Source organism: Neolamprologus brichardi, chromosome 8 (genome assembly GCF_056152115.1).
Source record: "Neolamprologus brichardi isolate AB-2024 chromosome 8, ASM5615211v1, whole genome shotgun sequence".
In the NCBI taxonomy this organism is placed as follows: Eukaryota; Metazoa; Chordata; class Actinopteri; order Cichliformes; family Cichlidae; genus Neolamprologus; species Neolamprologus brichardi.
This window is the reverse complement of record NC_142111.1, coordinates 7,250,270-7,273,946: the sequence shown is the minus strand read 5'-3', so window position 1 is coordinate 7,273,946 and position 23,677 is coordinate 7,250,270. Positions and strand designations below refer to the sequence as shown.

At 41.0% G+C, this 23,677-nt stretch overlaps 1 protein-coding gene across 1 annotated transcript in view; it reads left to right on the top strand.

The window, feature by feature from the left end:
• The window catches only part of shisa9a (shisa family member 9a), a 71,957-nt gene extending 48,542 nt beyond the window's left edge, over positions 1 to 23,415 (top strand). Inside the window, exons 3-4 of the mRNA XM_006800892.2 lie at positions 5,225 to 5,410; positions 15,530 to 23,415. Of these exons, the coding sequence (XP_006800955.2) occupies positions 5,225 to 5,410; positions 15,530 to 16,413 (1,070 nt within the window). The 3' untranslated portion in view covers positions 16,414 to 23,415. The remainder of the gene's footprint in view (positions 1 to 5,224; positions 5,411 to 15,529) is intronic.
• The last annotated feature ends 262 nt before the right edge of the window (positions 23,416 to 23,677 follow it).

The following is a 23,677-nucleotide window of genomic DNA, read 5'->3' as shown; positions in this document are numbered from 1 at the left end:
TGCTCTCTCCCTTACTTTGTGTTTTGTCCTGCGTGCTCTGAATTTTCATCCTTTCTCCTCATCCTCCAGCCGTTTGTGGCGGATGGCTGCACCTCCCTGTTCTGGTTCCTGTTAAAAGGGAGTTCTTCTTCCACACTGTTGCCAAGTGCTTGCTTATAGGGGATTGTCTGAGGGTTCGGGTTCTCTTTGTAATATTTTAAGGTCTTTATCTTACAATATAAAGCCACTTGAGGAAGATGTTGTTAAATGGCAGCATATATAAATAAAAATTAAATTTGAGTAAACCAAAGCGCTTACATACAATCACAATTTTAGAAGTGCATGACTGTCATTTGCATGACTGTTTCATGGAGCTGAATGAGCTCATGGCAGAGGGGAGGTGCACCTGTGCTTTGATGGGGTATTGAATTTTACAAATGTGCTCCTCAGCTAGACAAAATCCATTATGAAATGAGAAAACTGGTGACCCCAGCCATTTTGGCCTCACATGAAAAATAAAACAGCGTACCAGCTTTTATCTTGAGAGAGAGAGAGCGAGCGCTTCGGGATCATAACTCAGTTCTTCGCTGCTGTTTCTTCCTTAGTCATGCTTGTCTCTCTCCTTCTCTTCCTCACAGTTTACCCCTCCCGCCCGCCACAGCCTCACTTTTTGCAGTGAAAGTCATCTCGCCTTAAGTGAACCCGCATTGCCAAACCCTTACAGTAAATCCCAAAGTATTTAACCGACAAGCGCATCATCGTCATCTGTGTATTTGGCAAGTCCAATAAATTTCTCAGAAAATGACTCAACCTTGCATTTTCCAGGCCGCTGTTATCTATCCAAACTAGGACGTGGGTCCATGTTTCATTTCACACAACACCGTGGGACATTTCATCACATCAAGGAATCTCGTGTCTCAGTCTTTTCTACAACGCCTCACACTGGCTCTCACTTTGATGCTCTTTTTAATTGTCTCCACTCTCACCGTACCTTGTCAGTCACAGTGTCTGTTAAGAGTGCGTGCGGTTTGAGCCTGCGCCAGGGCTTAAGTGTTTAATTAGTAAGAAGAGAACTTGCTTCGCCTTGACAATTCAGCTGTGCAGATTTTAAGGACTTTGAGCTCACCCTGTGACTCGAAACCTCGACGACGAGATGAAACAGGGAGAAAATGACTCGAGGAAATCGATGTTGTCGGGCTGAGGCTTCACAGTTTGCCATCTGTATGAACACCTTTAAGAGGTGCTAAAAGAAAAGCGAGAGGGGACTTGGGAATATCTGTCATGATTAGGCTGTGTGCAGGCAGGATGAGGACCCAAACGCAAACTCACGGGAAAACAGGACTGAACTCAAAATACAGCTTTATTGCTGACAGAAGATAAAGGCGATACAAAATAATATGAAGCTAAACTGGGAAGTTCCAAAGGAACTGACTCACGAGGAAACACACGGAGGGGCGCACAGTCACGAGGGAGAACACGACACTGAACTGAGGGAGACGCGGACATAAATACACAGAGGGTTAACGAGGGAAGTGGGAGCACACGGGGAACACAGCTGACACAGATAATCATAATGAGTGAACACAACATGACGGATACTGACGAGAGACTGTCAAAGTAAAACAGGAAGTACACAGAGGTTCAGACAGGAGGAGAGAGTGCACGGGGAGAGCACAGACATAACGGGCTGGGGAAAACATGGAATAAAACACGAGGAGGGGAAACGAGGGCTCACAGATACACAGAGGGGCACACAGGGGGTAATCAAATAAGGAACATCTTAACAGAACAACCTAGGAACCAAGGCATAAATACAAAACACACGAAAACTAAGAATACTGGGCCAACATGGCCCAGTATTCTTATTATCCATGTGTTTGCCCTGTATTTTTTACCTTAATGATTACTTTTTTTTGTCTAGCTTCTTTCGATATTTACAAACCATCCTCATATCTCTGTCAGCATCGTTTGAGACATTTTCTCTCTTTTCTCCTCACGTATCCTCTCCTCTTCCCGCATTTCACTTTTTCCACTCTAATTCCTCACTCTTGCTCTCTTGTCTCGTAACATTTACTTTCCTTCTCAAATCATCAAGTGACGGCATTGAGGCTTTTAAGAGAATGTATTCACTTAGTAAGTATACCTTTGACTTCAGTAACAGGAATTTGCAATTATCTGTCAGGCTCAGTGCAGCGAGAGAACAATTCCCACACTGTGTTTTAACATTCGGCTGCAGTTTAAAGTCAGACTGTGCAGCTCTGGTAGAGCAGTTGCCCATTTCTCAACCCACTGCACATCTTCTGAAATCTAATTATCACTTATTTAATTAGAGGAAGACATTACAGTTAGCCAATTCTGCAATACTGTAATTAATATAAGACATCTGCTACTTCCAACACCATAAGCATTAAGCAATAAATAAATAAATAAGGGAAATGCAGTCACATGCTTCTGTGCAATATAGCAATAGTGAGATGAAGTGCTAAAAGTTGCCCCAGGATTTATGAAGCGATTAGTGAGTCATACTTAACTGAAAGTAACCGGACAAATTGTTAAATTGAAGCTAATTAAAGGTAATGGATAAATGTTTAATTTGGCCGACTAAATATAAGGGATATGTAGTTGGCTGAAAATAATGGATAAATGCTTGAAATTTGAAACACTTAAAATAATAATATGCAATTGAGCAAATGACTAAACATAAGAAAGCCTAAAAGACATCGACATGCAATGACTTTCTCTGTATTCCACACAGTTTACATGCTGGAAAAGAGTAGGATGAAGTTTGCTTATTTGATTCTATGCCCCTTAAGACTATTCAGTAATTTACAATCAATGTTCGTTGATATACAGTTAGATACAGATAATATACATGTATAACTATAGACACACATATAATACACACAAAAAAACAATATAAATAAACCAAAACAACAAAACTACATTTTTACATCAAGCTATAAACCGTGTGATTAACACTCCTCTTAATCCCTGTATTTGTTAAAATAATCTCTTTATATTTGTTTTTTAAACTGACTTTAACTGAGAATTTGTTCTTTCATGAACCTCTTTGAAATCCTCTTAAAAGTTTCTTCCCATGTTTTAGGAAATTTACTGAATTTTTCTTCCATTACTTATCTGTATTCACCTTCTGCATTATGGACGGGCCCTGGGGGTCCAGGCTGGTCCATAAAAGTGACTGAGCTGGATAAAACTAAAGTAATTTGATAACTATAAGTAAAATTAAGTCTAATTAATTTTGTATTGAAAATAGGAACAGCCATGCCCATGTTAAATATTCTGGTAATAACTGTACTAGCTTGACTGAGGAGGGCACTGACTTTGGAGCATGTGCATGTCAGACCTTGGGATGTCGTCTGGTCTTTAGATAAAATATGTCTCTCAGGAAGTAAAGTAGGTCATCATTAGCTCGTGAGGCTCACTTAAAACTTGAGAAGAACAAATATACTATGCACGTACTGTGGGTTTATTGTTAATACATATAACTGTTCATTATGTAGTTTTAAAGGGTTTTCTAAGTTTGCTGTGTAAGTTTACTACCATGTTTACCACTATAAACATGGTAGCATTAATCTGCCCACCTTTGTTTTCTTTTGTTTTCTTTCGTAATGAAATAGCAAAGTGAGCTGAGTCTAATAGCCCCATGTCAAAGTTTGTCACTTGTCCAGTCCATCTTCAATGACGCAGTCTAGCAAACTGATATAAAGCCCGCCTAATGCTTAGTTTAGCACACTCTAACACTGAGCAACTGCTTTGTTTAAATCCAGATGCGGCTCCACAGTCGATATTCCTTAGCTAGACCCACTTCTGCTAACTATAACTCTAAAATGTCTGTGTTATAAACAAAGAACAAAAAATGCTGTTCTGTTGGCTGCAAAAGCATCCCATTAGAACTGATGCCTGTTGCTTTCGAAGGACAACAGTTGTGCTGGGATTTCAGCTCATTTACATGTAATAAAATCACTCAGAAATCTAAAAAGAAAAGAATGTCTTTCTGATGTGACTCAGGCTGCAGTCACGAAGGCGTAGAGACTGGTTAGCAACCACCTGGTGAGCACCAGTTGGTAAATCTCTGCTGATTTAGAGAATATGCTGAAGTACATGTGATCAAATGATTCTGGAGGGTTGGCATTTGAAATAAATAAATAAATCAAATGATATGAAAACAGAAAAAGCTCTTTTTATGATAAAAAAAAAAGTCTAAAGGTACCAATAAATGCTTGATATATTTCCTTTAAGTAACTTTGCACTCACTGAAAAACTTTCAATCTTATAGTCCTATAGTCTTTCAAGCCTATAGTCAAAATCAGGAAATGGTGCTGTAGTAAATGAAAGAAATGTGACTTCACAACTTTTTAGGCTTAAGCTGTAAGAAATATATGTGTAAACCTACAGAGAAAGTTCTGGTAGCTCATTGGCCAGACTGTCTTGTTGTTATAAAACAGAACATTTTGATAAATTCACAAACCCTCTCCTTTTTTTGTTCTTTTTTAATCTTGTGGACCCGTTGTAAAAAGGAGACATTTATGCAGCAACTTCTCTGTCATTCATTGTTTTTCTATTACAGACTTCTTTGAGCTAGCATGAATGGCGATGGGGGAGGTCTTTATCAGGCAAAGCTGCGGAACGTATTAAAATGCATTTTAAAGCCCAAGACCCTCATTCATATTTTCCAAATCTCTCCAGTGGGCCAGATTTGAACCTGTGCTGGGCCCATTCTGGGCCCCGAGCCTCGTGTTTGACACCCTTGTTCAAGACATTGCAATATTAAAGCAGTTCTGAGACAGACAGTTCTGAATCATGATGAGTGAGGCTACATAAAGGACCTCTGAGAGAAGTAGCACAGTCCAACTGGCAGATTTAGACTAATTCATCAGATGTGCAAAGAAAATCTCTGGACTAATAAAGACATTTTTTATTCCAGGAGGAATATTTCAGTTGTAATGGTGACATAAATGTAAGAGCGTGTCATGGAAATCTACTGGTAAAATCCCAAAAGATAGAAAGGAGTGTATATTAGTTGAGAGCAAGGCACAAAATATCTCAGTCAAGAAATCATGTATTAAAATAATAATTTAAAAAAGAAATTAGGTTATGTAAGTAGATTCTGGAAAATGTGAATGAGAGTTTCACCAATCATTTGACCAGCGAGGGCTCCTCTGGTGCTGGACTGGAGCTTTAAATGTTATTGTAACCTTGCGCTGTCTCATGTCCCTGCTCACAGAGGGTGGCCAGATTAACAACAACGTGGGACCGGCTTCAAACATGGGCCAGCAGCACCCTTACCCTGCCCTCGGCCAGCTGTCTCACGTCTATGAGCAGCAGCAGCAACAGCAACAGCTCCACCAACAGCAGCAGCAGCAACAGCAGAACAAGGATCTCAACAAGTACGCCTCTCTGAAGGCTGTAGGTGAGTGACTGCCAAGTTTCTTTCTTTTTTTTAGTGGAGGGGAGTTTAGATGAAGGAGAATATTTTTACAGTTTGTGGTAGGCAGTAAGGCTGATGTTGTTCTGTTGGTAACTCTTACGACTATAGCAGTGTGTAGATAGGCAGTGAAACCCAAGGCTGGGGCCTGCCTTGTTAGTAGAGTCATCGTGATTCATCCCAAGTTGGCAGTGAATTTCAAGAAAAAGGAAAACCTAGGCTCCTATAAATGACTTTTTTTCTAGTATAGTTTACTGAATGCTTTTTAATAATGAATAATAATGGATTGCATTTATATAGCGCTTTTCGGGACCCCTCAAAGCGCTTTACAATTCCACTATTCATTCACTCTCACATTCACACACTGGTGAAGGCACCCCTGAAACACAAACTCAAATAGCAGCAGGTGTGTTTTTTTACTCTGGGAAGGCTCTAAACAACAGCAAGCACACTGCACACATAATTGACAATGGTTTTGACTGCATCGCTAACCTGGATGTGGTGTAAGACATAAACGGCTTATACATAAATATTTTTTCCCCTGCTTACTGGGGATTTATTTAATGGGAAATTTACACCATAGCTACGCCGCAACCTCAAATTTCTTTTGAAATCGTATGCCGTGCACCTCCCTAGAAATGTAACTACACTTCAGGTCAGTCCGCAACTACTGTGACTGATCTGTTCAGTATTGTTAAAGCCTTCTTTGCATATCCAGCAACTTTTTCGCCACTGTTTTTGAATTTATCGGTGACAGAACAACAATCGGCACCTTAGTATAAGGAATAATAATCATAGCATCAATGTAGGGACTGAAAAATCTCAGCAAATTCCTGGATTTAGAATTCCAAAGCTATTACAATGGACAAGAGGAAATGTAGCCTATAGATTTACCAGTTTAAGCAAACGTATTATACAAAAATATCACATAAAAACAGTGGCTCACATCCTTAGTGGTGTTGTGCCAAAAAAAATCCATGTTTAGCACAACACCACCAATGATGTGAGCCACTCACACAGTAATGTCATAGGCTCTGCAAAAGTTTAGGACTTAAAGGGGAATAAATATAGTCATCTTCTATTCCACGTGTTCCTTGCTGGACTCTACAAGATGGGAACATCCTCACAGTTTAAGTTCCCAGTTCAAAATAATCCTTATTTACCTTTTAGAGGGCTTCGGGCAGCCTCCCCATTGTCTAAAATCAGTTTCCTTCCCCCTCACTTTAAGCTGACCTTCTCCTGATGCTGGCTGTGTTTAATATCAGCATTTTATATTTAAATGACAGTGGATACACTTTCACGCATGCCACCAAATTCAGTGAGTCAGCGGCTGTAGCAGCTGATCTAAAGTTGCCTCATCACCATACGTTCTTTGGCAGTCACATTGCTATTTCATAATATGAATTCATTCGAGGCCGACACACAAGTGCTTCCAGCGAGCGTTTGTCAGCTTGTTTATGCTAGACAGGTACTCTGCCTTCACTAGATTCAGAATTCAGCCCACTCACGACAGATACAATCTACAAATGCATCTAGATGTCTGTGTAAACAGCTACGGGATGCTATTTGTCTGCATTGGCTCCCTTTTATTTGAAAAATGACCGGATAGATCGTGTTTTGTTCTTTTTTTTGAAAAGCCTATCTGTCCAGCATGTCCAGCAGCACAAAGTAAAACTGATTGTGATGACAAATGCATCCTGTATTGTCAGTGGTATTCCCTACACTACTGTGGCCCTGACTCATCTCCAGACATGTTACAGTAATAGATTATCCTGCTTGTTTGCGCTGAGTAATACTTTGTGCCCCTGAAGCAAGAAGAAGACGTGTCATTATTATGGTAGCAGTATATGTAACTGCCAGCAAAATTGACAACAGAGAAAGACTTGAATGAGCAATGAATACCAAGCGGTAAATGAACGCATCATTTTTAAGCTTAAAGGATTACACCAATAAAAGCACAGGAGTGAAAATAGTGGTTAATGCTGTCATGCCTGAGTCCTGAACTTGGCAACTTTATTGTTTGATGGTCTATTTTTATAATTCCCAGAGAAGTGGCCGAATATAGACATCAGAGGATGCCTAGCTATTTTCAGCACAGCCACAGTTGTGTTTGATTGCAGGAAATTGTTCAGTTATCTAAAACGCCAGCAGAGAACATCTTGGTGTCAGTCTGCGAGAATCCAAGAATCCAAGAACGAAGGCGTTCTTTCTTAACTCAAAATTTCGTGCCAATATTCAACAAGGAGGAATAAAAATTCATCAGACAAGCCAATTTCCCCCGAACACATCCGTGCACTGCAACCGCAAACTGTGCTGCAGTTTGAGTGCAGCATAAAAACCAACTGTTTCTCAAAAAGTTTTTTCCTTCGTCTTACTGCACATAAACCCAACAGATGGATGCAACACATGCTCTGGGGATTGTGCGCGGCATTGTGGGAAATGAACGAAATCTCTATCTGTTGGGAAAACAGATGAGGCAGGTTGATGGATAATAGGTACAAGAGAATTCTAGCAATGTTATGGAAATTTATGCTATAAGAATACAAACTGAGAAAACTGGTTTTCAAACTGTTTCCTTGGAAATATTACAAATAAATGTAAAAAAAAAAAAAAAAAAAAGCGGCCTAAAGACATTCAGCCTGCATCTATATCCTCTAAGTCCAACATTAAGAGATGACCAATACCCAAGCATTTGTGTTGTGAATAGTAAATTTTATTTTGTTTTCTCCATTAAGAATTATTCCTACCAGAGAGGCTGGTCTGACTCGTTCAGAGCCTACTTGAATCTTTAGGGAATGGTCTGCAAAAGAGAAAATATCCAGTGAGCAGCAGTTCTCTGGGCTTGTTGATGCTAGAAGTCAGAGGAGAAAGGCCAGACTGCTTTGAGCTGACAGCAAGTGTCTGTTGGTGTCACTGTGCTTTGATACCCATTGTTTCCAACTGTGCAAGAATGGTTTGCTGAACAAAGCAAGCTTTCGCTGTAGTCATTTACCGTGTGACCAATATAGCCTCACCACGTTCAACCAGCGCATATAGTATATGTAAAGCCCATGAGCAGGTGCACAAATTGTGGTCCATTTGCTCAACCTAGTTGTCAGTGCAGCATATATCCTTACTTTTTTAAAGGGGCCATTAGTCCATGGCGCTATAGTGCTGGGCTCATCTTAAATGAGTCATATGGATCTGCCCAGTTCTATCCCCACTACCCGCAGGGTGGGCTATAGAGGTCTAGTACTATGTGGATCAGGCATCGATCAGGGGCAGAGGCCTTGCCAGTTTAATCCCCAGCTGCCAGAACTGGTAGACAAAAGTGGTTCTGATGGGGGGAGTTTCTACAAAAATGTAGCATTTTATGAATTTATGAATAAAAAAGATATTTATTAAGTCCAAATCAATTTATGGTTCATTTAATACACATCCAATTGGCAAATCTAATAAAGGTCTTGCATGATTTTTTGATTTGACGTTAAAAATAAATAACGCCAAAATATAAATAAAACTGAATTGAATTAAACAGAGGTTACACAATATAAGTTACTTTGTGTATCCTCTGACGCTTTGCCGCTGTAACTACAAATCTACAGCTATTTCACATCTGCAAGCTGCTTTGTAACCCACCTTCATCCTAGCCCCCATATTCATGCTGTTTCTGATGTAATCAATGCGATACTTGTTGTTATTCCTGCTTAATATTAATATAGTGTGTCTTAATATTCCTCTGTCTTCTGCAGCTTTTTGTGGTAACACAGAAATCTTGTCACATATAAACTATAACAGATGTAAAAATAAATAAATAAATCATTTTACAAACTGAAAGGTCCTGAAAGGTCCTTTTTTAAAAAGTATTAAAACTATATGTGCTACATGTTCAGTAAAGGTTCTGGGTTTAAACCTCTCATCAGCCAGGTTTTCTGTGTGGAAGTTGCATGTTTCCCCTATTTGTGCAGGGGTCCAAATCCTCATGTTTCCTTCCAAATTCCAAAGACATACATATTAGGTTGACTGGTTACTCTGAACTGAGTGCGGGGCGACTATGACCATGAATGGTTGCCTTTTTTGTCCTATTAAGGACTTGGAAACCTGTCCAGGGTGGAGATGGGGTGGCTGTAGGTAAGGAGGTAGAGCAGGTCGTTCACTAATCGGAAGACCGGTGCTTCAATCTGCTCCAGTCCGCATGGTGAAGTATGCTTGCGCAAAATACTGAACCCCAAGTTGGGATGTGAATGCTAGACAGAAACCACTGCATGAATTTGTGTGAATGTTGTATGAAGAGCTTTGAGTTCTCAAGAATAGAAAAGCATTATATAAGAACCAGTCCACATTAGCCCATTCACTATATCCCATTCCAGTATATCACGACAGAGAACTTTAACTACAAACAGAAAAGGTTGACACAAACATCAGCGTTCAGTGTCAAACTTGTTGTAGAAGATAGGAGGCAGTTACGCGGTGTTTTATAAGAAACACAATGCAGAACTCAGCAGGATTCTCTGGCTTTTTATCTTTAATGAAAGCCCGGATCTGGGTGCATTTTGGATTTGACAGCTTAAGAATTAGCTTTGCAAAATGAAATGTCATCACCCAAAGGCTAATACGACTCCAGCACTAATAAACAAGACTGGCCAACCAGCACACACTGGCACGCTTTACAAAACTTCCATCCAGCTCTGTTCAGCCAAAGGAAATAACTCTGCCCACAGTTAGTCGTAATGACATCCGCCAGCAGTTGGGGATCTTTTTTTTTTTCTTTTTTTCTTGGAACAGAAGCAGTTGTTTTCCTGTGATTGAGAGATGATACACTGCTTTACTATACTGTAACTTTTTTTGATTTGAAAGTTGGGGTATGTAATCCTTTTTTATTGTTGGCATGTACAAGAAAACTTCACACTTTTCCTGTTTAGGTTTCCAACTATAACTTCATTGATTTTATGATCTCTATGGTGAATTATTTTTCTAAGGAAGTATTAACTCTCAGCAAGTTGACTTTTTTAATGTACTGACACGGTCTGAAAGCAGTGACAGCCTGTGGGCCATAAAGTCAATATGAAAAGCTACGCAGCATGGCTCTCAAAATGTCTGGAGGTAATATAACGTTTCATCATTTAAGTTAATGTGATAAAATGTACAAAACTACTCATGAGGTTAATTAACAATAAGCACTTTTATTTTATTTGGGTTTTTACAAGCCTCTTTTTACTTTTCTTCACTCACACCCTCCTCCAGTACCTTTCTGTAGCCGTCGTACTCGTCCCTCCCACCACTCCCATTTTCCCATGAACTCTGTTTTCTTCTTTATATCAGTCCCTTTATCAGCCATCTCCTGCCCTCTGCATTTTTATCTCATCTTTGCTTTTTGCTTCTTTTCTCTTTCTTTTCCCATTATCTCTTCTTCACCCCGACTCCACCCCACCCTCAATTCATCAAGCTCCATATCGCTCCTTAAAGAACCATTGGGCTGCTAATCTTGATCCTCCTTTACAGGGGCTCATATTTGATTCCATTTCTATAATTGAACGGAGGTCTCGTCCCTTCAGGCTCATGGTTGACTGACAGTTTTCCATTTTCCAAGTGGTATTCAAAGATTCACCTATGAAATGATTGGAAACCTGTACACACAGGCACCCATGATTCCAGGAGGCAAAATGCCATTACCTTGAGTTCAGTGATGGGAAATTGACACACAAGCTATGAAAAATGCATGTGACGGGGAATAACAGAGACAAAAAGAAAATGTGCAAGTGGCAATCTCGAGGGCTGAAACACAAAACGGCAGAAATGACAAACACTGTTTTTGCTAAAGTGGACACACAGCTGGCCCTAAAAGCAAATCAGTCAGCATAACCTTGATATTAAAATACATGGAGGTTAATCGATCTAATCTAAATCTGATCACTTCAAACACCAAGATGCTGAGTAGTCCACAAACTAGTAGTTGCATCCAAGCTAAAGATCGGAAATAAATGTCAGCAAAAGAAATCTGAATAGCTAAATTATTCTCCTCTGATACATGCTCTGGTGTTTTCACTAACTGGAAATGGAACTAGGTCTTAAGCACTACTTTCCCAGCATCCCCCCATAACAGCCTTTCCTCTTGTTCTTTAATTGCTTCTGCCATTTTAATGGCCGATGATCCAGTTGAGAAGGCCCTCACCTGTCAATCAATAGCCATCTCCACTGTCCCTCTGTGCATCTCTATAAGGTCACTTTATTGAGTTCTAACAGCAAACAAGGCAAAAACCTACCAAGAAAGATCCCTGGATGCAGGCCTGCAACTCAGCCTGAGTACAAATGACCAATTATGTCCCACTTCTATTGAACAAATGCTCTGCTGTAGTTAATGACTGTCCTACATCCAAGAAGATTCTCTTGTTCTTACATGCTGGCTAATAAGTCAATTTTTCAAATGCAGTAAGCACAGTAAATCCTAGGTAATTAGGGCTAGTTTTATTATTATCATTTTTTTTAGACTTGCACATAAGTGGACAGAAATCAACAGAACATCTAAAAGCATCAACATTTAGTTATTTGTCTTGTGTGTCTTTCTTTCTTTTGCCTTTTTGTCCATGCAAACGCGCAGCTACGTTAAGCGCTGATTTTAAAGCAGATTATACCCTCCTTTGTTTTTTCTTGTATTTTTTTTAGCTGATTGTTGTAGCCGCACTCCACATGCACATTCATTTTAATGAGGACACTTGAGACGCATCCATGTTGCAAGTGCCAGTTATATGCTAAGATGCCGGCTTTAATATACTGTGATGTAGAATACATTTAATAAGAACCTAATAATAATCATACAATTATGTTTTCATATAACAAATGAAATGACCACAGTAGATATTCAGTCTTACTCAAGTACTCAAGATATTGAAATGTCAACCGTCTAGCATCACTAAGGAAAAAGTCATTTGGCTTCTTTTGGATACCATGAATAAATCATGATCAAAATTTGATTGAAATCCATCCATTAGCTGCTGAGGTATTTCAGATTTCATAATCTCTTGGATTTTATAATGAGGCACACGTAATTTGCATCGCCAGCTTTAGTCATGCACTACAATTACCAACCCTTAGTCACTTTGGGAGATAGTACCGTTTTTCCGATAGTAGATAGTAGCTAATAGAAAGCACAGGTGTTGATTGCGTCTCAGTGATGCATGGAACATGGTGTTATTTTGAAGGGGAAAGCAGTCTAACACCATTGCACAGTTACAAAGAGTTTCTGGAGTGGGAAAAAATAAACCTCACAGACAGAAAACTCCATTTAAACCCAGACTAATGGATGTTTTTTGTTTAGGATGGCAGCACTGTGACAGCAGAATCCACCCACTTATAGTGAATACTAAAAAAAGGTCTTCAAATTTGGGTAAACCATTGGAAATTTGAGAACGTTTTAGAGACTTCAAGAACTAAAAATTGGCAGTAGACGACCTAATTGCCTAACAAAAAGCAGATTGATATACTGGTCTAAACCTAATAAGGTTTTTATGTTGCTGGCACTGTGGGACTTCACGAAGCAGTTCTCGGTTTTTCCCCCTGATGTATAATGTGTGCGAGTCTCTGCAGGACACTGCTTTTCTCATGCAGAGGCATGCTGAACGCACGCTGCGTAACAGTGGCATTTTTCCGTTTCCACTCACGTACACGGCTGGATGCGTGTACCATCGAGCTGACTACTGCCGGATTGATTCACCTGTCGCCTGAGCAAGTTTGATCCCCAGCGGCAGTCTCACAGCGACGCAGCTAGTGAGGCTGTGGTCTCCCACCACTCCCACCCTTACCTACAAACCCCCACGCCTGCGCTCGCTATCCGCTCGCAGGCCCGCGTTAGTTATTTCTCTTCAGCATTCGCACAGCGATAAACTAGATTTATAGTTACAGCGGCAAAGCAAACTCACTGAGTGTGTTAACTTTATCTTCAAGGACGTAGTGGCAACAAGGGACTGAAGAGTAATGACTCAACTGTGAAAGTGAATCTGACACACAAAAAAAAAAGGTCACATTTCGCAGTGATAAGAGAGACTGTAGCTTGGTGACACTGACTGACAGAGAGAGGAATAAATGTGAGCCATTAACGCTGACTGCTCCAAGGCTGAAGAAACACACACGGATGCACACACACAGATATAGAAGATGCAACAGATAGAGGAGTCTGTAAGTCAGGAAACAGACACATTCTATGTTTTGTATGACTTTTTGTTCATACTTTTGACAAACAATTCAACACAATGGACTCTAGAGTATAGAAGACGTGTTCTCTGGAGAGAGAAATAATACTTCTGCGTCTGGCAAACCGATTGGTTGCCAGGAGAACTGCACCTCTCTGACTGCACTGTGATGATGATTTGGCTGAATTTGGAAAACACTCTGTCAACTTTACTGTTATGTTATGTCACGACATTAATGTGAAAAATTTATACTTTAAAATATAAAATTTGCATGTGGTAGTTCGTTTAAGCTAGCTTTGTAGCAAATACCTTTGCTTTAATGATGAATAATTTCGTGTTCGTTACCTCCCACACAATAAGATTGTTTACTCATCAAGATCAAAAATACATGTAGCTGTCCATACTTTAAACGCTTTCATCCTGGCAGCAGTGGGAGGTGAGCAATTTTCTACAAGATACATAGATGTCACTGAACTGGAGCTTTGGCGAGACGTCGCCATTTTTAGGGATTTAAATTAAGCTGTCGGAGCAAAATACGGATCACAAGTCACCAACATTCGTAGTTTCTCTTCATATCTTTGCTTTTCCTCCATGGATAGATGATCCAACTAGTCTTGTAGTACACTTTTGTCTTGCAGTATCAGCGACTATCTACTATTGTCCATCATGATGCAGTAATGTTTTGCTGGCCTGGTTAGTTAGTCGGTCACATGACTGAAAACTATGGATGGATTAAGAATGGATGTCTCTCAAGTTCATATGTGTGTACACATGTGTAAAAGCATCCATCCATCCATCCATCCATTCGCTTATCCTTTTCAGGGTCGCGGGGGGCGCTGGAGCCTATCCCAGCTGTCATAGGGCGAGAGGCAGGGTACACCCTGGACAGGTCGCCAGTCTGTCGCAGGGCCAACACACAGGGACAGACAACCATTCGCGCTCACATTCACTCGCACATTCACACCTAATGGCAATTTGGATTTTCCAATTAACCTATCCCCACAAGCTGCATGTCTTTGGACGGTGGGAGGAAGCCGGAGTACCCGGAGGGAACCCACGCAAATATGGGGAGGACATGCAAACTCCACACAGAAAGACCCCGGCCTGATGTTGGAATTGAACTCAGGACCTTCTTGCTGTGCGGCAACAGTGCTAACCACCGTGCCACCGTGCTGCCCATGTGTAAAAGCAGATAAGCAAATACTTTTCAAAACATTTTTGAGTGATTTAAAAATACTGAATGCAAAAAAAAATGTCTACAACTTTGAAGGCATTCTCAAAAATGCACTAGTTGAGCGTGCACTGAGGTCTGATTGAAATCTTTCCTTAATCTTATGACATAACTGTAATAAACTTGCCCCGAGTTAGAGAAAAATCACCTATGTCATGCCTAGTTATTAGCCTCACAACTTTCTCCCAAAATTTCTTCCTTCTTTCTCATGTTGAACTCCTTCCCACCACGCAAAAATGTGATGTTTTCTTGGCTTTAAAAGGGAGGAAGAGGCGAGCTGGAGGAGAGATTCTAGGCTTTTCTTTTGATTTCCCTCCTCCAGTAGCAGCACGGGCCTCTAACTTGCAGGCGTTAGCAGTAGTCCTGACACTCTGCTTGGTCAGTTAGGTGAGGCTGACTAACAAAGTATAGGGGTTTGTTATATGACCTTCTTATACTGTGGGTGTTAAAACTGATGCAATATCTATATTTCTGCTTTCTGTCTGTGTGTGCTCATAGTGATGTGTTATCTTATGGCTGATCAGCAAACTGCTGAAAGTGTTATTTTTTGATTCATTCAATTAAAAACAATCTTCCATGGTGGCAAATGGCCAAATTGAAGAAAGTATATATCGTTTAATTCAAGATTTTAGCTCTGCTCTGTAGCATTTTTTAGTGCCCACTTAGTGTTTCATTGCTTCTCTTACTCTTTCTCTTCTTCTCCCTTAGCTGCCAAGTACAACGGCGAACTGTACAACAAGCGTCGCCTGATGGTAGAGATGCCGGCAAAAGGACTTCCTCTGCAGCCCATGGGCAACTCCCGACCGTCCATGGCGTCCATGGGCAACATGTCATCAGTGACTCCTCAGATGACCACCAACCCCATGGCTTCAAACCCTATGAGCGTCAACCCTATTAACCCCGTCATGACCCCAATGACTTCAATGACACCCATGACCTCGCTCACCCCAATGACTTCTATGACTCCTATGACTTCCCTCACCCCTATGACCTCCATGACTCCTATGACTTCTTTGGGTCCACTGACTCCAGAGCCAGTGGCCACTTACGTCACCGAGATGCCCAGCATCTCCTCTGTCTCAACCCTGCCGACAGAACGGCACATAGCCGCTGGAGGAGGAGGGGGACACAAGCCAAACGGCCATAAACCCAAAGTCAGCCATGGTCACACTGCCCACAGTTCTCACAGCTCTCACAGCTCTCACACTCATCTTCACAGCCACAGTAGCAAGCCACCAGGACTTGGGGCTACCTCCCTGGCACACATGGCGGGGACCATGCCAGGTGGCACATCCCTGGGCATCTCCAGGGCTGCTGAGACTGTCATTGGCCACGGCTCAGCTACAATGGGCCGCCCACTGGCGTACAGTTCCAATACAATTGCGTCCTCACATGCGATGGGGCTGGGGCTGAAGGGCTGGGACGGGACTGAGACGGTGGGCCGGAGGAAGACCTACGGGCACAAGAGGCCTCAGTGTACCATCCTGGAACCGAACCAGCTCCACAGCACTAGAGGCCACAGCCACAGCCAACACTTCCTCCCCACACAGCCCTACTTTGTGACCAACAGCAAGACAGAGGTGACAGTGTGAGAGAGAAAGACAAGAAGAAATAAAAAGAGAGGAACAGGATGCATGTGGAGTGGTGACACGAGTAATCTCTGAGTGGAGATACAGTACCAGCTCTTGAGATGTTCAAACGTGCAGATCTTCACGTGTGTTTGTGTGTAGAAGTCGAGGGTCGTTGGTTTACTGTGTCAGAGTGGTCCTTGTTTCACAAACAAAGTTCACGACGAAATCTCTCTAAAAGACCTTTGCTGTCAAAAGGACGGCCCCCGAGTAGGTGGCATCTGTAACCATACTAACAAAGAGCCTACAGAGCAGGGATGTCTTTACACTTGTGGTGATATTAGAATGTTGTCTCACAGCTAATATCTACTCCATAATGATACCGATATTGGAGAATTACAGTGCGACTGCTCTCAGATGGGAAACTGCTGATAAAAAAAATGGATTGGTTTAACAAATCAAACCTGAGAAGCAATATAATGGATCAGCTGTAGGCACAGAAGCATCACGGGTAATGAGAAATACAGCAATTACCCATAAACCTCTTGACAGGAGGTGTGCTCACCTGTCCAGCAAAGTACTGAAGGGTTTGGAAGAAAAAACACTTCCTCGTGATTCACACCCAAATCTCCCGAGGGCTTTACAGCAGACACACACGATGAGGGCCCTGGGCTTTGGACTGCAGACATGAAGGCTTTGTACTGTGGCTTTTCACACGCACCTCCTTGAGCTGTGCGGCTGAAGGTCTCCCTTTTCCACAAGAAACTCCAGCACAGAGAGCGGAGGCTGTGGCACTGGTTTTATTTTGTTCTGATCTCGTCTGTGTGATGACAGCTGACCCAGGGGAGGGATAGGGAGGCCGGGACAAAGCATCTGCATGATGAAAATGCACACATTCAGAAATACACGGACACATTTTCTCACGCAGAGTTACCACACAGTTGGGTTTTTAATTATTGATGCCAGTGGATTTAACTGGCATCAAAATTAAATAGGTTTGAAAATGCTCTTTTACGTGACACTTTTGACTTTTAGTAATGGCAGCTACATCAAAAAGACCAATGTAATCCATGCACAGACAGGAAACATCTTTAAGTTTTCCAAAAACATTAAATTGCACATTTAAAAAACATTTTAGACAACATGCTATGTGGTATATGAGAAGACTGATGCCACCTCTACATGTCTCTGTGTTAAATTTAATGCTAGAGGCAGCAGATAATTAACCTAGCCTAAAAATAAATAAATAAATATATGGAATGAATGTTAGAAACAGGAGGGGGAACCATTAGCCCAGTTCTGTGCAATCGAACAATAATGAAATTGCCTTCAGGGACCTCAAAACATCACTAATTAAGATGTTACATCTACTTTATTTAAGTAGAAAAAAAGAAACCTAAGAGTAAAAAGGACATCCTGTGGTTTTAAGTGGGGGGGTATGTGTCAGACTAACTGTGAAATAACTTCACACTAGGTTGCCAGGCAACAAACTGTTGAACTATTCCTCTAAAAGAATGAATAAATAGAGCAAAAAACCCAACCGTGTTCTAATGTAGCCGTGGTGTGGATGATCACGCTGGAAGCAGACAAAATGACTAATTTAATTTAGACTTTGTGTGTGTGTTCCTTTTTTCTGAGTGTGCAAAGATGAGACATGCCCAGACATTTTTACAAAGTGGACCAAATGTAAGAGTTTTGACCTCTCATCGTGTTAGAGTTTACAGAGCTCTGGGATTTAAAAAGTCCTAAAACTGCCACAAAAAGAGCGCAAAGAAGAAACACCTTGCTGTCGCCCGCGAGGCACTGCCACGAGAAGCTAGTCTCGATCAGATCACTAACTGTACTCAAGCTCCAGCTGAAAAAAAGAAACCCGGCACAACCAGCTGTAAGAATCTATCTGGGTTACATGACTCAAACATAAAAATAAATCCCCTTAAATCTGGCAAATAGGCCAAATCTTCTAAGGGATTCTCAAAGCCTATTTGCTTGTTTTTTCCATGTAAGATATATTAGCAGCAGCAGCCACTGTTATCATGTAAATCTTGTCTTCTAAAGTGCTTCATCCACCTCTATTAATTCAGCGAATTAAGATGCTTTTTAAGTGATCAGACTGCACTAAAAATGAGAAGCATTTGGCAGAAGCGTAAACACAGTTGACAGCAGACAGCATCCCACTAACAAAGACAGATTGTGAGGGCATTTTTGGGTAGAGAACAAGGAAGAAAAAAAAAAACCAGGGGGTGTTTAAAGTAGGAAAACCTGAGAGGGAGAGGGCCACGTGACAATCTTGTGAGAGTAAAGGATATGAATATCAACGTATACCTGAGACAGTTTTTTGCATCAGCTGCACTGCAAGCAGTTTGGGCACGTTATGGATGGAGGTGTAAAATGAGAACCTAATACTGCAGTAATACTGCAGGTTCTAAGTCGGACATGAGAAGAAACACCTAGGCCAGCTGAGCGCATAGATAAGGGGCTCTATCAGGGAATATTTTCCCCCTCATGCTGTGGAGCCCCCTGCTGCCTTCACGATCACGTGACTGTAACCCGAGGCCAGATTGAAGGCATGGAACAGGATTTAATAAGTCATCAGAGCATTAAAATGTGTCACCTACACACTTAACGCACGCGCGCACACACACGTGCGCACGCATGTCGCGAACACATTACAGGGTGGACTCTGCTTTCCTTGTGTTCCCACAGTGCCGAGCGGCAGGTGTCATCACAGCAGAGAGACCAAGAGTCGGTACTGTTACTGCGCCTGTTGTACATGAAAGACTGTGAAACTCCAGACCATGGCCCTTTGTAGCGATAACTGATATTATGCTTTTTATATATAAATATATATAAATATATATATATATATACATATAAATTTACATAGCCTTTCTCTCTTAATCTATTTCTTTTCATCCTTTCCTCTTCTACACTTTTCCCCTCCTCTTATCCTTTTCTCTGTCAGTCTATGGAGAAAGACCTTCAGAGGAAATATGTGAGAGAAAACAAAAATGGGGCTGCGATGAATCTTTTCTGTAACAACAAAGTTCAGGCACAGTAAGACAGACAGATAATAAGTTACCTTACCTTGATAGACGTGATTGGTTTTCCCGTGCACACTGTTCTCGCAGGAACTCCAAGTGATCGAGTCTGCGATTCCAGAAAAAAGTTATTTTGTACAACTGCGTGTCTTGTTGAACACTGCACACATTTCACTGTTCACAAAGTGTGTGTTTGTGTGTGTGTGTGTGTGTACATCCAACCCTGGCTGATGATTTTGTGATTATTGTCTTTGAAGGAGTCAAATTCAAACAAAGTCATATTTAAAAGGGATTCATAGGAATACAAATACATATATTTGTGTTTGGTGATGCTATGCAGGATCCCCCCCCTTACATGTTCCTGTTTCCTGGCAGATTGTGTTGTTTAGGACAGAGTTGAGAAACAGGTCAGTGTTTGCTGGACGTGCATTATCAGACCCAATTGGCTTAATCCAGCAAGGCAGAAATGTGGAAATGTGAACCCTCCATGCAACCTCTTGCTGGCAAATCTCTGAAACCTCATCCAGCTCTGCGAAAGCAGCCAGCGGAACAATTCGTAGGACGGTGGAAACAGTTGGCAAACAAAAAAGCAACCAACAAACCCCCCACCTCCCCCATTGCTCATTGTAACAGCCAAATAAACCTGATATAAAGCAGGGAATTTGTTTGAGCTGGCTGTGTCATGGTTGATAGGGTCAGGGCCACAGATGAGTGGGTTCAGGAGGCAGTCATGTCTGACATTCCCCATCAGACGAGTCAGCCAGACAAAAAAATGCCAGAGCAGAAGGACACAGGTAGTCTGCAGGCTTAAAAAAAGAGTTCATTTATTAGTGCAATTTTTTTTTACCGTCAGTACTGGCTTAACATACTGCAATAATCTATACTGTATTAAAACTGCTGTATAGGGAAAAGTAATTCAGTGCAAAGTGTGGAAGTTTTCATTAACTTGTGGGTTGATGGTGCTGACCAACAGAAAGCTGCACAGTACATCTTTTGCATGGGAGTTGTACTCTCATTTCAAATTCTAATCCTAATAGGAAATTGTGCAAAGGTATTTCAAAGTAAAATATTTTACTCCCTTGCCAACTGCATTCCCTACATTTGTTTTAGACCTGCAAATTTTCCCTGGTCTTGATAGACTGCCATTGTTACAGTAAACTACCTGTGTCATCTGCTTTTTATTAATTAATGCATTGTTAGCGTTCTACCCAGCCTGCCCTGTAGGCCTGGTCGAAAGTTGTGCAGTGTGACATCATTGCTGCATTAAACTCATTTATTGATGAACTGACAGTAAACAGCAGCTGCCTCTCCCCTAGCCTGAATTTGCCAGATGTTTCTTCCTGTTTGAAGGGAGTTTTTCCTTCCCACTGTCACCAAGTACTTGTCTCGTGTCTTTACCTTAAAGTATAAAGCACATTTAGTGGACTGTTGTTGTGATTTGGCCCTATCTAAATAAAATAAAAATGAATTGAATTGATGCTATCGTATTGAAAGGAGCTAAAGGAAGAGCTGACAGGCAAGCAAAGAATAACTTACCCACTTACAAAATAACCTAGAAAAGTACTAGCAGCCACAAACTGAGTATTATAAGAGCTTGGGCCACACATGCGTCACTGAAGGACAAAAGGAGGTGAATGCGTCTGGGATATAAAAGTTGGGGATTAAAGCCCTCCCTCCCCTCTCTTGTTTTCGGAGTTACCTTAATAACAAGTTCTCCTGTTCAGCAGAGCAACCAGAGTTTTAGATAGAAGCGCTCAGCAAAATATCTACAAAGGGTATTCAGTAAGAGACAGAAGAGGAGCTGCACTGGGGCCTGTGGCCAGGGGGCTTTATTAGTTCTCACTGTGGTCTTTAATCACCAAAACCCAAAGAAATGTGGGAAAGAGCTTTGATGCTGCAACAGGGACTCCACAGTCCACAGAGGCGCACAAAGACAGAAGAGGGAAATTAATGTCAATAGTTGGGAGAAGCTTTGAATTATTGATACAGTAAAAATGGTGGTGCATGGCGCATGAGTGCTAACAGCTGTGAATCAAAGACAATTTGTTGGATCTCACACACACAAGCACACATTCATATACACAAACTCTTCTTTCCAGTGTTTTGCGTTGCTCAAATTATCGATTATTACTGCGGCACATGCAGCTCGATAGATTCTCGCATCAAAATCGGCTATGTGTATGCACTGGAACATTGTGTTAGCTCCTTTGGGCTTTATTTTTACACTGTGTCCTATTTAAGCTGAAGATGTGAAGCATGGATTGTTCTTGATGTCAGTCTAAATCAGGAAAACGCAGCTGTCTGTATATATTAATTTCTTAGTGGCAAAGTAGTAAAGAAAGACCGCCCCAACCCCACCCTTTAATTAGAACAGATAAAAACGCGACGTGCTTGTTTCACCGAAGAAAAGACAGAACAAGGTCGTCAAGACTGCAAAATGGGATATGTACAGTTCATCAGAATGACATAAAAGGGCTCAAACACAAGATACGTTTTTCTCCACTCTTTAATTTCTCTGCTCTTTACTGTTGTTATTTGCTGGGCTTAGTAGTGTTGTAAACATGACAGCTAATGGAAAAGCAGCATCTTTGTGACCATACATCCCGAGATTACCGTGTTATCAAAGACGGTTCTCGTCAACTATGTTTACAACTTTGTATAGCATCAATCCTTACGTGCAGTGTTTTCTCCACCTGGAGCTATCTACTTATGCACAGAAGCAGAGGAGATGCGGTGTTTGTTGTCCAGTAACGCTCAACATTTGTTTTAAAGTGGACCAATTACGCTATTCCTTATTTTATGTCATGTATATACAATTCTCATATTAAACCGGGGCCACGTATCAATTAATGAGGACAGCATACGTGAAAGTAATCCCTGTAAGCCAGCTTTTTTTTTGTTCTGTATGACGTCAAGGAAATCAAATATCTAGGGCTTACTGAGGGCCGAAAAGCCCCTCCCACCTGCTGTTGTTCTTTTTTTTGGGAGGGACAGCCAATCAGAAGAAAGTTAGCTTATAAGGGAGGCTGGCCTTAAAGAGACAGGCGCTAAAAAGGCTTGTTTCAAACAGTAGATAAACTGGGGGCTCCTGTATTAGCTGAGAATCAGATATGTATTGATTATTTGAGCTGTGAATCATGCTACTCTAGTGAAGTCCAAGAATAAATACATGGAGCCTGAAATGAGCACAGCAGACCGTTTTTTCTATGGCTTGCGACTATGGTGGATTTCATATGTAGGGTTTTTATCAGAAGGTAATTTTAAATATAATCTAATTGCTATTAGGATTCAAAGAAATACTTCAGTGACAGTGCATTTAAATGTAATCTGCATAGTGACTTCTGCTAGGGCCCAAAGTTAAAGGGTTTTCCATCAGTTTTGAAGATTCAACAAGTTATTTGCAGTAAAACTATGATCCATTAGTATATCCTTTTATAGAATAAGTCACTGATTAACTCATTTTAGTGTTAATCAAGTAGTACATACAAAGTTACCTGTAGGAGGTCCGGTTTTCTATTTTTGATGTCCAGACCAGTTTGTTGTACTTATGCATATGTGTTTATGGATAAGTAGGGCCCCAACACTGCATTTATGCGTAACGTAAAGCATATTTTTTAATGGTAGAGCCCCCATCTCCCACTATTGTTTGCAGAGTAGCTTATAATATGCACCGTGATGCCCCATTGTCCTTTTACTGTTTACTGACTTTATAATTTGTGGAATTAAGTTATGAAGAAGCTGTATTTTGGTACTATTCAGATATTGTTAAGAAAAAAAAGAGAAATATAGCAGATGTATTGTCCCAGAAATATATTACCATAGTGTTGCTATGACTGTCTATTTTTCCTTTATTTTTTTGCGGGGGGGAGGGGTTGATAGGGATATTTTTGTTCTTCTTTTGTTGTTGATTTGCCATCTGACAGTACAGTATATCACCATTGTTCTATATACGACTTTCTTACGTGGCAATAAAAGATGACTTCTGTAACAGCGCTCCTCTCTTTGCCTTCCTTTGGTGTGTCTTTTTAATTCTCTTTTGTTTCCTCGTCTTTTGTCCTCAGGAAGAGATACTGTACAGTGCCTCAGCTCGTCTTTATTCTCCCATGCTTCTTTTCTTTATAGTCCCCCTCCCACTTTCCTCCTGTCCATTTCCCTTGGCTCTCGCCTTCCTAGCAAACATTTGATGTTATTAGATGTTGTTAGGACACTGAAGGCTAACTTTAGAAATGCATTTATGCTGTATACACGAC